Raw genomic sequence first — 15,000 nt, forward strand, 5'->3', positions numbered from 1 at the left:
GTAGGTAACCCAGTCCTATCCTAGTGTGTGTGTGTGTGAGTGTTTGTCTGTATGAGCACCTGCGTCAGGGAATATTTCACACATGGTGATCCATGACAAAGGTGTGGTTACGTAAAGAACTGGTTTTTCAAGGCAGTAGGGCGTTACCATGAAGACACCTAACCCCGAAGGCTCAGGTAACATGGCACAGATTCAACTGTGTGTGTGTGTGTGTGTGTGTGTGTGTGTGTGTGTGTGTGTGTGTGTGTGTGTGTGTGTGTGTGTGTTTGTGTGCGCGTGCGTGTGTGTCTGCAGGCGTTCGTTTGGACAAATACCAGCTTTGAATGGTTGGTTTCCCCTCAAGAACTGTGACTCTAGTACTGCTTTGCTAGTCACAAGACATTAACAGCTGAACTAACTTAAACCCTGTGTGTGTGTGTGTGTGTGTGTGTGTGTGTGTGTGTGTGTGTGTGTGTGTGTGTGTGTGTGTGTGTGTGTGTGTGTGTGTGTGTGTGTGTGTGTGTGTGTGTGTGTGTGTGTGTGTGTGTGTGTGTGCGTGGCAGAGAGGTTAAAAAAGAGAGATAAACACAGAAAGACAGAGAGGTTAAAAAAGAGATAGACACAGAAAGAGGCAAAGACAAAAGAAATGTGGAAATAATTATGCAAAGCCTGCAAGACTATGTGAAGAATGTTTTTTCTCAGTGTGTGTGTGTGCGTGTGTGTGTGTGTGTGTGTGTGGGGGGGGGGCTAAAAGGGTGTGTGTTTCTTTCTACTACCTGAACACACACACTTACCAGAAGATTGTGTCTGTGTATGTGTCTGTTCAACTACACACTACCTGTTATAAAGAGAATTATCTTACTAAAGACAAAAAGAGAGAGAGAGAGAGAGAGAGAGAGAGAGAGAGAGAGAGAGAGAGAGAGAGAGAACTGAACTGAAGGAAATAACAGCTTTGCATTGAACACTGACAGAACCGTTATAATACTTGTCTGGGACTTCACCATGAGCCACTGCCTGGCATAGCAGAAGAAAAGGCAGAAGGGGAGAGAGAGAGAGAGAGAGAGAGTGGAGTGGAGACAGAGAGTCCTTTGTTCATCTTCACACTTTCAGCCTGTCAACTCAATAACAGGAGTATTATAAGTGAGAAGGGGGCTGATGAGCGTGTGTGAGTGTGTGTGTGTGTGTGTGTGGGGGGGGGGGGTCCAGTAACCCTCCATCCCCTCCCCCACATAGCGCAGCAACAGTCTGAATTAACAAAAGTTTGACCACATGCCTCCCTCACACTAAGGCTTCTTTGTCTGGGCCGTGCGCAACAGTCATGTGTGTCCCCCCAAACACAAAAGCTTGCTTGCATTGGGTCCCACGTTAGCACGCCACTGTAAGGACATGGAAACTATAGGCCTGTGAACTCAAACTGTTCAGTACACTAATTACAGGTTGCACACACACACACACACACACACACACACACGCCCTGAACACAGAATGTAGATAGGTGAGATTCCACTGCTTCTAAATAGATATAATTCACAGGAGGATGGAATGTGTCCTCTTATTATGCCATCTCTCTCTATCTCATCAACTTTCTCTCTCTCTTTCTCAGTCTTTTTCTCTGTCCTGAAATGCTTTGTGGCATTCTGGCTCATCATTTCTGACACACTCTCCTTCTATCTGTCTAAATCCATCTCTTTCTCACTGTCCCCGTCTTTCTACATCTTTCGATCTCTTGTTCTTCATCTTATTCTATCTTATCTTATCTCATGGGCAGACTTCTCTACCTCATCCCTCTCTCCTACGAAAGGTGACAGGCAGCGCATTGTGAACATTGTGAACATACCATGACAGAACACTGTGAATGAAGTTCACACTGTTCTCATCCCAAATCATGAGAAAGACAGAAAGAAAGAAAGAAAGGAAGAAAGGAAGGAAGGAAGGAAGAGAGAGATGAAGACTGATATGCATCAGGTGTTTACTGTAGTGTGTGTGAGTGCTGATGTCAGATAGCATTCCCTCTGATAAACTGTCTCTCTCTCACACACACACACACACACACACACACACACACACACATCACATTTCTGCATCTGTGCCGTCATGGGAGATGAAGACTGTGGTTTTGTTTAATAATGATCTGCATTACGCCCTACTGTTTCAAACTGAACTTTTCAATTTACTCATGAGCTAATTAATTCCACTATTCTACACGGTGGCTCTGTTGCACCAACCAAATAAGGTTACTATCCAGTTGTGAATATAGATAGTGGGTGTTGTTCATCATGATATTCATCAATCAGTTGTGAATGTTTAGGGTCCTGTTGTGTGGCTGTACTTTCTGTGTGCATTTCATATTTTAATGTAGATTTGAGTTTGTGAGGGGGTCTGATCGTGATCGTGAGGTTGTGTGGTATTGTATCATGTATGTGGATATGTATCTGGGTGGTTCTCGAGTCGTAATTTCCTCCCCACCCTAATCCCAGATCTGGTCCAACGTCTGTACTGAATGAGGGTCGGGCCCGTTCCAGAGGGAGTCCGTGTTTGGGACCTTAGGTCTCCGAGAGCGGTGATCGTTTCATGCCTTGTCGCTGAGCTCACATTACAGATGTGCTGAGGAATGCCTCACGTTCCCTACGAGTTCACTGGTTCAACCCTCCGCCTTTGCTTCATTCCTCTGTCATGTGTTTCAGTCCTGTGTTCTTTGGAATAGACTGGATTGGCCAGATTTCTTGGCCAAATCGGTTGAGGCTCCAATCTTGCTATGGAATACAATTAGGCCTGCACTGGTAAGCTGATAGTTATGCCGAGGGCTTGTGTTGGAGTTAAGGTGGGTAGATTTAGTTTGCCAGCTGATAGTTATGGTGGGATGACAGTATATTTGTTGATGCAGTATATTTGTTGATTTAAAGATGAATCACCTGACTATATCTACTGCTTGGTGGAGACAATAGGCTACAATGTATTCTGTTGTATATCTCATGTTGGACATGATGTTCCAGTGTAGCATATCTGAAATCCAGCTGGGATTGTAGGATCTTTACGAAAGACTCTCAGGAAGACTCTGAAACGGGCCTATGACAGATTAATACCGGATCTCGATTTAGTAGCTATCTGGATTGATAGGGGGTGAATAAAAGTGTGTGTGCTTGTGTGTGTGTGTGTGTGTAGATGGGTGTGATCATTAGACAATAAGAACGAGATTGTATTTTGTCACAAAGCTCTGCACAACCTTTTATTTGCACAGTCTGCCTACAGAGACTTTACAGATAGTTTGTGGAAATTCACGCTCAGTCTTTCTAATTGTTAACTGAACATCGCCTTAACCAAACTCAGCTCCTAACCCTAACCATAAATTGCAGTTGACAGAATTTCAACGCATATTTTGTTTATAATCTGGGCGTCTGTCTATACTCTACAGGGCACCATCCAAAGAAAATGTGACCAAGCTCTGTTCTGAAACTCAATTCAATTAGGTCAGAGTTCAACTGTGACGTTGCAGCGTATAGAGACGCTCCGAGACAAAAGACCCCTGCGCCCCAAAACATGCTCTCACACACACACACACACACACACACACACACACACACACACAAAATCAAGCCTGGAGTGGGACACAATGGTCCGGATATGTGGGGATGCAGAGACAAAATTACACCACGGGGCTGTCAGTCTGTCTGATTGTTAGCCTGTCTGATGAACAAAGATGCGGGTCTCTCTTTATCTCTCACTCACACACACATACACACACACACACAATAATGGCCAAGTACTCATAAAAATAACTGCCTAGGTCTTAACCAAACCACATTGTGTCAAACACCCCATCATGCACTCATGTATTCTCTTTCAACACACAAACACACACACATCACACACATCACACACACACTCTCACTCACAAACAAACACACACACTCACTAACAAACACACACACATCACACACACAGACACAGACACAGACACAGACACAGACACAGACACAGACACAGACACACACAGACACACACACACACACACACACACACACAGACACAGACACACACACACACACACACACACACACACACACACACACATTGTGTCTTACCTTTCTTTGGTCTGAGTGCTTTCTCTTTCCTGTCCTCCCTCTCCTCCTTCTCCTCCCGCTCGTTCCAGCGCCGCACCTGTTCCTGTCGCATCTTCAGGAAGAGGATCTTCTTCTGCTCGTCGCCCAGAGCCTCCAGCACGTCTGGGTCCACGTACATGTCCTTCAGGATCTGCTGCAGCATGCTGCCGCCTCACTGCAGGCTACTCCGGCACCGCAGAGGGAACAACCCGAGGGGGAGAGAACAGGACAGGAGAGAAGCAGAGAGGAGGGTTCTCCAGATAAGTCCTTAGGCAGTGATGGATATGGCTGATGTTGAGCTGGGAGGTTCCTGACTGGAGGATGAGCCTGAGTTGGAGAGTTTGGGCTGGAGAAAGTGTTGAGATGAAGGTCTCTGATTGGTTGTTAGGAATCAGTGATGACTTTTCACTGGATCTTGAAGTTGATCTGAAGAGTTTTGATTGGACGAGACTTTGAAGAATGAAGTTCCAGTGAGTTTTTCTTGAGGTCTCAAACAAAGATTCCCATCAGATTCCCATCACTCAGCACTCGTCACTGTGGTTATTGTCTTGGTTGCTATGACAATGCTCATTCCTGTCCCACACAATGTCCATGTGCGGAGTCCTTCAGACAGAGAGAGAAAGAGAGATGGAGAGAAAAAATACAGTCAGCAAGATAAGAAAAGCAATAAAGTGGGAGAAAGGGACACAAAAAAAGAGGGGGAGAGAGAGGGATAATGGGAGACAGGGAGGGAGAGGCAGAGAGAGGGAGAGAAAGAAAGAAAAAAGAAAACATCATGGATCAGTTACAGCATCTGCTGCTTTTCATTTCTGCCTGTCTACATTTGGCAAACCTCCAGCTGCTAGCATTAAATCCTCTGACGCTTTCTTCTTCAGCAGTGACCCTGTAATCTCTGTGTGTGTGTGTGTGTGTGTGTGTGTGTGTGTGTGTGTGTGTGTGTGTGTGTGTGTGTGTGTGTGTGTGTGTTTAAGGATCAGATGCACACTCTACTCTCATCTCATCTCAGCACATATGTCTTCTTTTGCTTATCCCCATATTTATTTCAAAACATGACACTTTGCACACATCACTCACTCACTCACTCACACACACACACACACTCACCTCATACCCAACTCTTCTAGTATATTACTCAAACATAGTTTTTCTCTCACAATTATCTCTCTATCTTACTCTCTCTTTCTTTCTCTGTCCCTCTCTTCCCTCTGTTCCCACACCTCATTGACAGAGTTTGTGTTGTGTTGGCTGAGGTAAACACTGATCAAACAAAATGACACTTGAAAAGAAGTAAGAACTACTCTTTCACACACAGAGACACACACACACACACACACACACACACACACACACACACACACACACACACACACACACACACACGGTCAGCCACCAGTCACACTAAGTCAGCTAGAGGCTAACAACTGACGTCGGAGGCTCACGGTTTGCCTGAACCAAACAAGAGTGGCATTCACAATACCGGCCATCCCAGAAACAACAGCACCCTCAAGCCAGCATACATGTAGAGATCATCTTAACACACATCAACAGACTTCTGTCACACACACACCCAAACTAACACAAAACACACCCAATCAAACACACACACACACACACACACACACACGCACAGCAAACAGACTTTAGGCCACTGAGCAGATGAATGGAGAGGGGGAAGGAGAGAGAATGAAAAGAAAGAAAGAAAGAAAGAGTACCACTGCCAAAATCACCACATCTTCACTCAGGGTGGATTTTAAAACTGGAACAGAGAGACAGAGCATGATCAAACACACACACACACACACACACACACACACACACACACACACACACACACACACACACACACACACACACTGTGAGACAGAGTGTGACAGAGATGAAAGGAGTTGTGGTGAAAAGTTAGAAGAAAGAAGGGAAAAGAAGACAGAGCCTACACACACACACACACACACACACACACACACACACACACACACACACACACACACACACACACACACACATCTATGCACACGTACAGGATTAAGCACAAAGACTACTCAAAAATTAGGCTGGTGGAAACAGAAAAAAGTTAACAAAGACACACACACACACACACACACACACACACACACACACACACACAGGGAGTACTCACAGGCAGAGTGTGTGTTAGTCCTGCCAGCGGAGTTACGGTGTAGAGTGAGCTGGCTTAGATATACCCTCCTCATGGCTTTGTATCCAGAGCTATAGTGACATCACAGCATTCCTTCCCCTCCCTCTCTCTCTCTCTCTTTCTGTCTGTCTGTCTGTTAGCCTCACTGTGCATTCACTCAGTCTCTCCAGTTGACTCCTCCCCTAACTCATGCACACACTCACACATGTTCTCTCTCTCTCTCCTCTCTCTCTCTCTCTTCCTCTCTCTCTCTCGATGTCTCTCTCTCCCCCCTCTCTTTTTTCCTCTCTCTCTCTTTCTCTCCCTCCCTCTCTCTCTTTTTCTCAGTTAAGGACTGAATCGCTCTGGCTTAACTATCTGAAACTCAGGCAGGCAAACAGGCTATTGGTGGTGGAGTGTGGGGGTCGGGAGCCGTTTTGTGTGTGTGTGTGTGTGTGTGGTGAGAGCAGGATGGGGTGGGGAGGGGTGTGATGTAGGGGTCGTTTGTAAAGAGGAGGAGGGGCGATGAAGACGTATTGTGTCTCTAAAGTTAAAACCGTTTCACTTTGCACAGGAAAGCGGGGACAGGGTGAAACACAACAGAAAAACCAGGAAGAAAGCAGATTTCAACTGTTTGTGTGTGTGTGTGTGTGTGTGTGTGTGTGTGTATGTGTGTTTGTGTGCACGTGTATGTGTGTGTGTCTGTTGTCTGTGTGTGCTTACGGTAAATCTGGTGCGTTTGTTCACTTCAGGTTATCTTAGAGTACAATAGCGGTGACTAATCTGAAGGAGTGGTAACTGTATATGAGTGAGTATGCACGTGTGTGTGGGCAGGTGTGTGTTTTCCCATCATTGCTTGTAAGCTTAATCCAAGGTGAATACCTGCTTGGCCGGGCCCAGCCCAATTTATTGCCCACATGATGTCTTTTTTTTTCTCTCTCTTTCTCTTTGGGTGTTTCTCAGGTGTTCTTTACGTCACATGATTAACAGGCATGATGAACATCTTTTTTGTCTAAGCTTTTAGATACACTCAAGAGAACCAATGAACAGCACTAAACAGATACATACGTTTAAACAAAGAAGCCACATTTCATGGATACAGACCTCTTCTTATGTTATTACCATGTTCTCGTCTTTTGGGGCCAAGACAGATCACCTCTACTAAACTCTACTACAGCCTGGCCCCACCTTTCTGTCGCCTGAAGGGAGAGGTGTCTTCACTGTGAGAAGCAGTATCTGGCTAACTGGCATGTAGGACACTTTGGGAGATGGTGATTTTCAGTTGGAGCTCTTTGATGTGACAATAGGGCTAGTATATGGTGCCAGTATTGTTAGGCAAATATGAAGATTTACAACTAAAAGGAGTCACACCTTAAACTTCTGCAGTTTACATTATTCCCGAGATGGTACGCAGACTGCAACAAACATTTTTCACACATCACTCACACACACACACACACACACATCATACATGCGGAGGTAAACACTGATCAAACAAAAACACTTGAAAAGAAGTAAGAACTACTCTTTTCACACACACACACACACACACACACACACACACACACACACACACACACACACACACACACACACACACACACACACACACACACACACACACACACACACACACACGGTCAGCTACCAGTCACACTAGGCAGCTAGAGGCTAACAGTGGCATTCCTAACCTTTCTGCAGTCTAAATTATTCCCTGAGATGGTTTTAGGCAGACTGAGTTAGTTGTACAGCGTTAGTTCCCTTTCTAATCGTAATAATTTTCCCTCTAAGAATGAGAAAGGCTGGGTTTCCAACTGCCCTCATTGGCTGATATCTTATCAATAAATGTGCAAGTTCCCAAGCCTTGATGCTTCTGATCATCAAAGCTCTATTAAATTACCAGCTACAGAATGTAAACACCTGTGCAAAGCTGTTATTTGGGTAATGAAATTGATGGGTCTAACATTAAACATTACATTAAACAATAAAGATGTAAGTATATCATCATTGTCTGTACGACATAATGTCACACTTACTCTTTTTCTGTGTCATTACAAAACTGTATGACCACCCCACCAGGCTGAGTGAGATTTTGGTCACTAAAGGTTTGGCTGTTTGGCAGGTAAGCTCCCAAGCTAGCTAGCTAGCTAAAGCATCCTCAAAAACGTACCCTGCAGGTTAGCTGGCAATGAAAAACATAAAGGGAGTAGCTGATTATTCTAATACTGTGATTAATGTAGATTATAGGCCAAAAGCCCAGCAAGCTACATATGACAAAATACACATTTTGTAGACTTTTTAGACAAATGTAATCTAAATTTAAGGTCAAGTGACTGGTTAGGGTGGCCAGAGCTGTCTCCAGTCAGTTGTGCGTTGTTCTTGTATCCTGGGTCTATGGTTGGGCAGTTGTAATATATGTTAGGTTATGTTGTTGGGTATGAGTACTTGCAAGTGACATTGAGAGAATTGGCTGCTGTGGGAAATCCCCAACATATAGCTCAAGGAATTTAACATAATTTCCTGTTTATAACTAAAAACAAATAGGATACTTGATTTCTCAGTCTTCAAATAAACTAATATATAGGAAAATACATTAAAGATGGCTCTTTACAGTTTTTTTTTTTGCCAGAAAGTTTTGTCATCTATTGTTACATGATTGTTGTTGCCACGTGGTACTGTATAATTTACAGGTAATCAAGTTTTAAATATGATTGAACAGCCAATGCTTTTTTAAATTTGTTTATTTTCATCTGGAGGTGTGTAAAGTGTGTGAGTCAGTCAGCCTTGATTGGCCAGTTCACTTATGTACACACAATATCATTTACTCTCCTCCACAGGTTTATCGGGTCACATTGCAGTTTTCATGATTGCACAATGGTTCTACACAGAGTTTCCCCATTGTGCATTTAATGCTGATGTGTCAGTTGTTGACTGAGTAATTCTGGCTAGGCGATGACTGTAGAATGACGGATACCCTCACACACGATCTGTTTATTCCTCAAAAAGACCAGCGTTTCAGTGTTTTGGTGACCAAGACACATAGTCAGGGTCTAGACTCACACCTGAGAGTTGATTTCAGCACTCTCTAGCACTAGTATCCCATCATGCCCTTGGGCATGGCCATGACTGTAACCTCAGGCGGCAGCGTCCTGGTGTCAGGTTAATCCCCGTCTCGGCTCTGACAGGCAAAATGGCCAATTTCCATTGCAAACGTAAAGCAGCACACACTCGCCTCAGCCACTCTCAGCTCTTTCCAAAGCACAAGCTCGAGTGGAGTATGTTACACGGCTTAGGGCTATTTTTAAATGAAATGGCTTGGGATTGGGTTTCACTTCTTGAGATGTCAATAGTTTAGTATTGATCTGCCAATATTACAATACTCTCTCTCTCTCTGGTCTCTCTCTCTCTCTCTCTCCCCGTTACGTCTTGGTTTCTGTGTTTGTCTCACCTGCTGATCGCATCATCAGTCACTCACTGACTGTACACACACACACACACACACACACACACACACACACACACACACACACACACACACACACACACACACACACACACACACACAACCACACACACACACACACACACACACACACACACACACACACAAACAAACACACACACACACACACACACACACACACACACACTCACACACACACACACACGTAAGGCCAGGCAGGAGTGCTTGTCATGTTTGCACATGTGCATAACCTTGCCGAGTAGGAAATGAGTTTGAGTTCCGCTTGTGCGGAAAACTTAGAGCAGTCACGTGCACTAGGGCACTACCTGAGAGATTTATCATCAGCTGGAAGAGGATGCATGATAAGAACATGTTGTCATATCAGTGGTTGAGATAGCGGGTGTGTGTGTGCATACTTGACCGCCTTAAACACTTGCATAGTATGTCTACTATGGTGTGACATAAATACAGTGGAATTTAGACCAATTAACAGCTCTTAAAGGCACCCAGTGCAACTTTATAGGCTTGAGACTCGAAAAATAAACATTCAATTTCTAGTCTTTTTTACACTTAGTAAGTTTCAATAACTCCATACCATTACAAATCGACATTTAAGGAGAAAAGATGAGACGTTGTTGTGTGGTGAGAACTGATAGAAAATCGTACACAACAACAATCGCCGGTGGGGAGAGGCCATTTTTCCATTGACTGGAATCCTGCTTTATTTATTGGTGGCACCAATAAATAAAGATTTGGGGGGGAAATGGTGGCGATTGTTGTGGTTTACGATTTTCTATCAGTTCTCACCACACAACGATGTCTCATCTTTGCTCCTTGAATGTCGATATGTAATGGTATGGAGTTATTGAAACTTACTACGTGTAAAAAAGACTAGAAATTGAATGTTTATTTTTAAGCCTCGAAAGTTGCACTGGGCGCCTTTAAAGCATTTACAGTAAATGCACACACTGCAAAATTGCTTTTCTAACCTAGTGTTATTACTCTTATATTGAGATGAAAAAATGTAGTTGGTCTTGTTTCTAGCTAAATTGTACTTACCTAGTGCTTTCTTGGTAAGGTTATTTTTGCCTATTTCAAGCAAATATTACTTATTTTAAGAAATCTTAACAAGCCAAATTTGCTTAACGCACTGGCAGCCAAATTTGCTTGTTTTAAGCAAAATCTGGGGAGTCTCCTTATGAGCAGGAAGTGCTGTTCCACTGGGGGAGTCTCCTTGTGAGCAGGAAGTGCTGTTCCATTGGGGGAGTCTCCTTGTGAGCAGGAAGTGCTGTTCCATTGGGGGAGTCTCCACAGTACCTCTGCAGTCAGTAGCTCAGCTCTGTGTGATCATGTTGAGACTATGCACCTCCCCAGTGGTGACAACAGCAGTCTCAGCTGCTACTTTTGGACAAGAGCAACACTGAAACTCAGCGTGTGTGTTTGAGAGTCTGTGTGTGTGTTTGAGAGTCTCTGTGTGTGTGTGTGTGTGTGTGTGTGTGTGTGTGTGTGTGTGTGTGTGTGTGTGTGTGTGTGTGTGTGTGTTTGAGAGTCTCTGTGTGTGTGTGTGTGTGTGTGTGTGTGTGTGTGTGTGTGTGTGTGTGTGCGTGTGTGTGTGTGTTTGACAGTCTGTGTGTGTGTTTGAGAGTCTGTGTGTGTGTGTGTGTGTGTGTGCTCTGAGGAGGTTGTGTGTGTGTGCTGATAAGTTTCGCTGTTTGTTCCACATTGAAGGTCATGGTTGGTTCACGTCAACGCTTCAGATTCTCCTCTTTACCCTTGGGGAAAGTTCAGTATCATCCTGCATGGATTTCATGGTCATGACCAAATCCCCCTCCCCCTGCTTTCCAGTGTGTGTGTGTGTGTGTGTGTGTGTGTGTGTGTAAGGAAGGACAGTGTTTATGAGGGTCAGGGCTTCTTTGCTAGTCTGTTTATGTGTTTGCGTCTAAACGAGTGTGACTGTAAGGGTATGTTTACACTCTTACATAAAGATAAATATCTGAGAATGGTTGGTGTGTGTGTGTGTGTGTGTGAAGATAACCATCTTAGAATGGTAGAAAAATACAGAAGCCTTTTGAAAGAAAACCTCTACAGATTCCAGTGTATATGAATAATGACTGACATCCTCCCTCTCTATGGGGGTGTGTGTGTGTGAGCAGTGATAGCATGATTTTGACACACACACAGACACACAGACACAGACACACACACACACACACACACACACACACACACACACACACACACACACACACACACACAGCTGCTGCCGCTCTGAGGCCTTTCTTCCACTTGAGTCTGGTTTTATAACATGTATAATGACTTGTAAAAACCCACTTCCTCTATTCCAATTAAGTGTGTGTGTGTGTGTGTGTGCGTGTGTGTGTGTGCGTGTGCGTGTGCGTGTGTGTGTGTCTGTGTCTGTGTGTCTGTGTGTGTGTGTGTGTGTGTGTGTGTGTGTGTGTGTGTGTGTGTGTGTGTGTGTGTGTGTGTGCGTTGCCATGCTGATTTATATGAGTGTATCTCTGTGTATATGTGACTGTGTGCTTAAATGCTCTTGACACAGATCCCAACTCTAATCAAATATGAATGAGAAAATGCAATTATGATGACTCTTTTCGTAAAATAAAATAAATCAGACTCTAAAAATACATGTAAGTTTCCGTCGTATTCTCTGCTCTTCTCTTCTCCTCTCTTCCTCTCATTCCCTGCTCCTCTACCGTCATCTTTTTCCTCTGCTGTCAAGCTGTCATACTCACAGCACCCCCTAGTGGCTTCTAAAGGATAAAATAATGTGTAGACTGACCCCATTGAATGAAAGGCAACTTAAAAGAAATAATTAAAAAATAAAACTTGCCAAAATAACCCAATTTCCTACTGTGCCAAGAGGCTGTTCAGGGGGTTCATGAAAAGTTTCCATGTACAGTATGTTCCTTGAAATGTTTCAGGCAGATTTTCTTTACGGGTGTAAAGTGGGGATTTTTCTTTCTTAATGTGTCAAAGGATGAAGTCTCAGTCTCCTTCAACCAATCAGAAGGCTAATCCTCCAGGGGGCCGCAGCACTGTCGTCAAGGAGACCAACATTTTCCCAAAGTTCTGAGGACTGCATTCTGGTTCTATTGCTATAGCAACGTGGGCCTCCCAGGGACAAATAAAACAAAAGAGTGATGTCAGTGATGTGACAGTGATGTTATAAAGGTGTCTGATCAACGACCCTCCTGTATGATTTATGATTTATTACATGTAGCTTACTGTGTTTCTGTTTGAATAGCACAAATAAAATCATTTTAGCTCTGTCATAAAACCAAGACACCACAACACACACACACACACACACACACACACACACAATGCCCACAACAGTACAGCACAGTTATTCCATCAGCCGATATGAATAAATAATGACAGTTACACATAACCTGCTTCCTGTGCATCCCATTACACTGCAGTCTCAGCGTGCCTTGTAGGTAACATATCAGAATCCAGAAGTGGCGTTTAAGGGAGGAGAGAGTTTCAGCGTCTTGCTTCACCCTTTTAGGGCCGTGCATTCTCAGGTTATCGTTGTGCAGGAATCGTAGTCAAATGGCAGAAAGATCATCATTCTGTACACACTCCCTCTTAGTTATATGGTAATGGTACGGCTTTCAGGAAATGCGTCCCAGCTCAGAGAAGCTCATAACAAAGAATAAATTAATTTAATCTGAATAAATCCTGTGACAAAAACCCTCACCCATAACCCTATTTTCATAAAACCCAGTGGTATGGATACACGCTAACACTAACGCTTACCCATAAAACCTTGTGGTATGGATAAACGCTAATGCTAACCCATAAACCTTCTTCCTGCTGCTAAAATAATCTCTCCAGCCTAGAGATACCCACTGAGAGCCAAGCCCACTAATGAGCTGTTTGGCATCAGTCACCTGAGCTTAATTAGCCATGACCTGAACCTCACTAACGACCACCTGAGCTTAACTAGTCATCACCTGAACCTCACTAACAATCACCTGAGCTTAATAAGTCATCACATGAACCACACTAACGATCACCTGAGCTTAATTCGTCTTCACCTGAACCTTACTAACGATCACCTGAGCGTAATTAGTAGGGGTGTGCAAAAAAATCGATTCACATTCGTATCGCGATTCAAGTGCTTCCGATTCAGAATCGATTCATAGAATTCCAAAAATCGATTAATATTAAAAAAAAAATAAAAAATAAATAAAAATTTAATTTTTTTTTTAAGATTGACGTTCTTTTTGGCTTTGCAAAAAAATGTCAACAGGCAGCTGGCTGAAAGCACAGAGGTAGTAGGCTTACCTTTTATTGGTAACCTAACTGTTACGGTTCATTGTTTTTGAAATAAGAGGCCTGACTTCTATGTTCCCAGCAAACTTGAAAAAAGAAAATATTAAGCCATGGTTTAACTGCACTCTAGGAGTCTGAAATGTGCACTTTATAATTTTATTTTGTACCGCCCTGTTTGGCAATGTTGTTTTTCAATAAAATAAAACATTGCATATAGCAAGCCAATCAACTTTTCCATGACAAGAGCATTAAAATAAAATTTGCGATTAATTCATTTGCGATTAATTGCGATTCATTTTGAGTTAACTATGACAAAAATGCGATTAATCGCGATTCAATATTTTAATCGTTTGACAGCACTAACATTTACATACTGTGAATCAATTTTTTTGAATCGAGAATCGTTTTTGAATCGAAAATCGATTTTGAATCGAATCGTGAGCCTAAAAATCTGTATCGAATCGAATTGTGACATTTTCTGAATCGTGCACCCCTAGTAATTAGACATCACCTGAACCTCACTAATGATCACCTGAGATTAATTAGTCATCACCTGAACCTCACTAAGATCACGTGAGCTTTATAATCATCACCTGAACCTCACTAATGATCACCTGAGCTTTATAAGTCATCACCTGAACCTCACTAAAGATCATCTGAGCTTAATTAGTCATCACCTGAACTTCACTAATGATCACCTGATATTAACTAGTCATCACCTGAACTTCACTAACGATCACCTGATCTTAGCTAATCATCACGAGAGCCACACTAACGATCACATTATCCTAATAATGCACGGTGGCTCAGGTGCTTGCACTGCCGCCTCATATGTTCTCCCCGTGTTCATAAGGGGTTTCCTCCACCAAGAACCCCAACAGAAAAAACATGCAAAAAAACAGAACACTCTCCTGTCAGTCCCTGTCAAGACGGACGTTTCACTTCACCTGGTCCCCGGGCGCTTAAAAGCTGCCCACTGCTCCTGGGGTCCTGGAGGAAGGACATTCCGGGATGGGAAAATG

General features: G+C 43.4%; 1 protein-coding gene across 1 annotated transcript in view; it reads right to left on the reverse strand.

Moving 5' to 3' along the window:
* Positions 1-6,348, reverse strand: part of LOC308369431 (uncharacterized protein) — a 14,429-nt gene extending 8,081 nt beyond the window's left edge. Inside the window, exons 1-2 of the mRNA XM_080843859.1 lie at positions 6,217-6,348; positions 4,062-4,682 (exon numbers count right to left, since the gene is read on the reverse strand). Coding sequence (XP_080699985.1) covers positions 4,062-4,242 — 181 coding nt within the window. The 5' untranslated portion in view covers positions 4,243-4,682; positions 6,217-6,348. The remainder of the gene's footprint in view (positions 1-4,061; positions 4,683-6,216) is intronic.
* Between the last annotated feature and the right edge of the window lie 8,652 nt (positions 6,349-15,000).

Source organism: Sprattus sprattus, assembly GCF_963457725.1.
Source record: "Sprattus sprattus genome assembly, chromosome: 8".
Classification (NCBI taxonomy): Eukaryota; Metazoa; Chordata; class Actinopteri; order Clupeiformes; family Clupeidae; genus Sprattus; species Sprattus sprattus.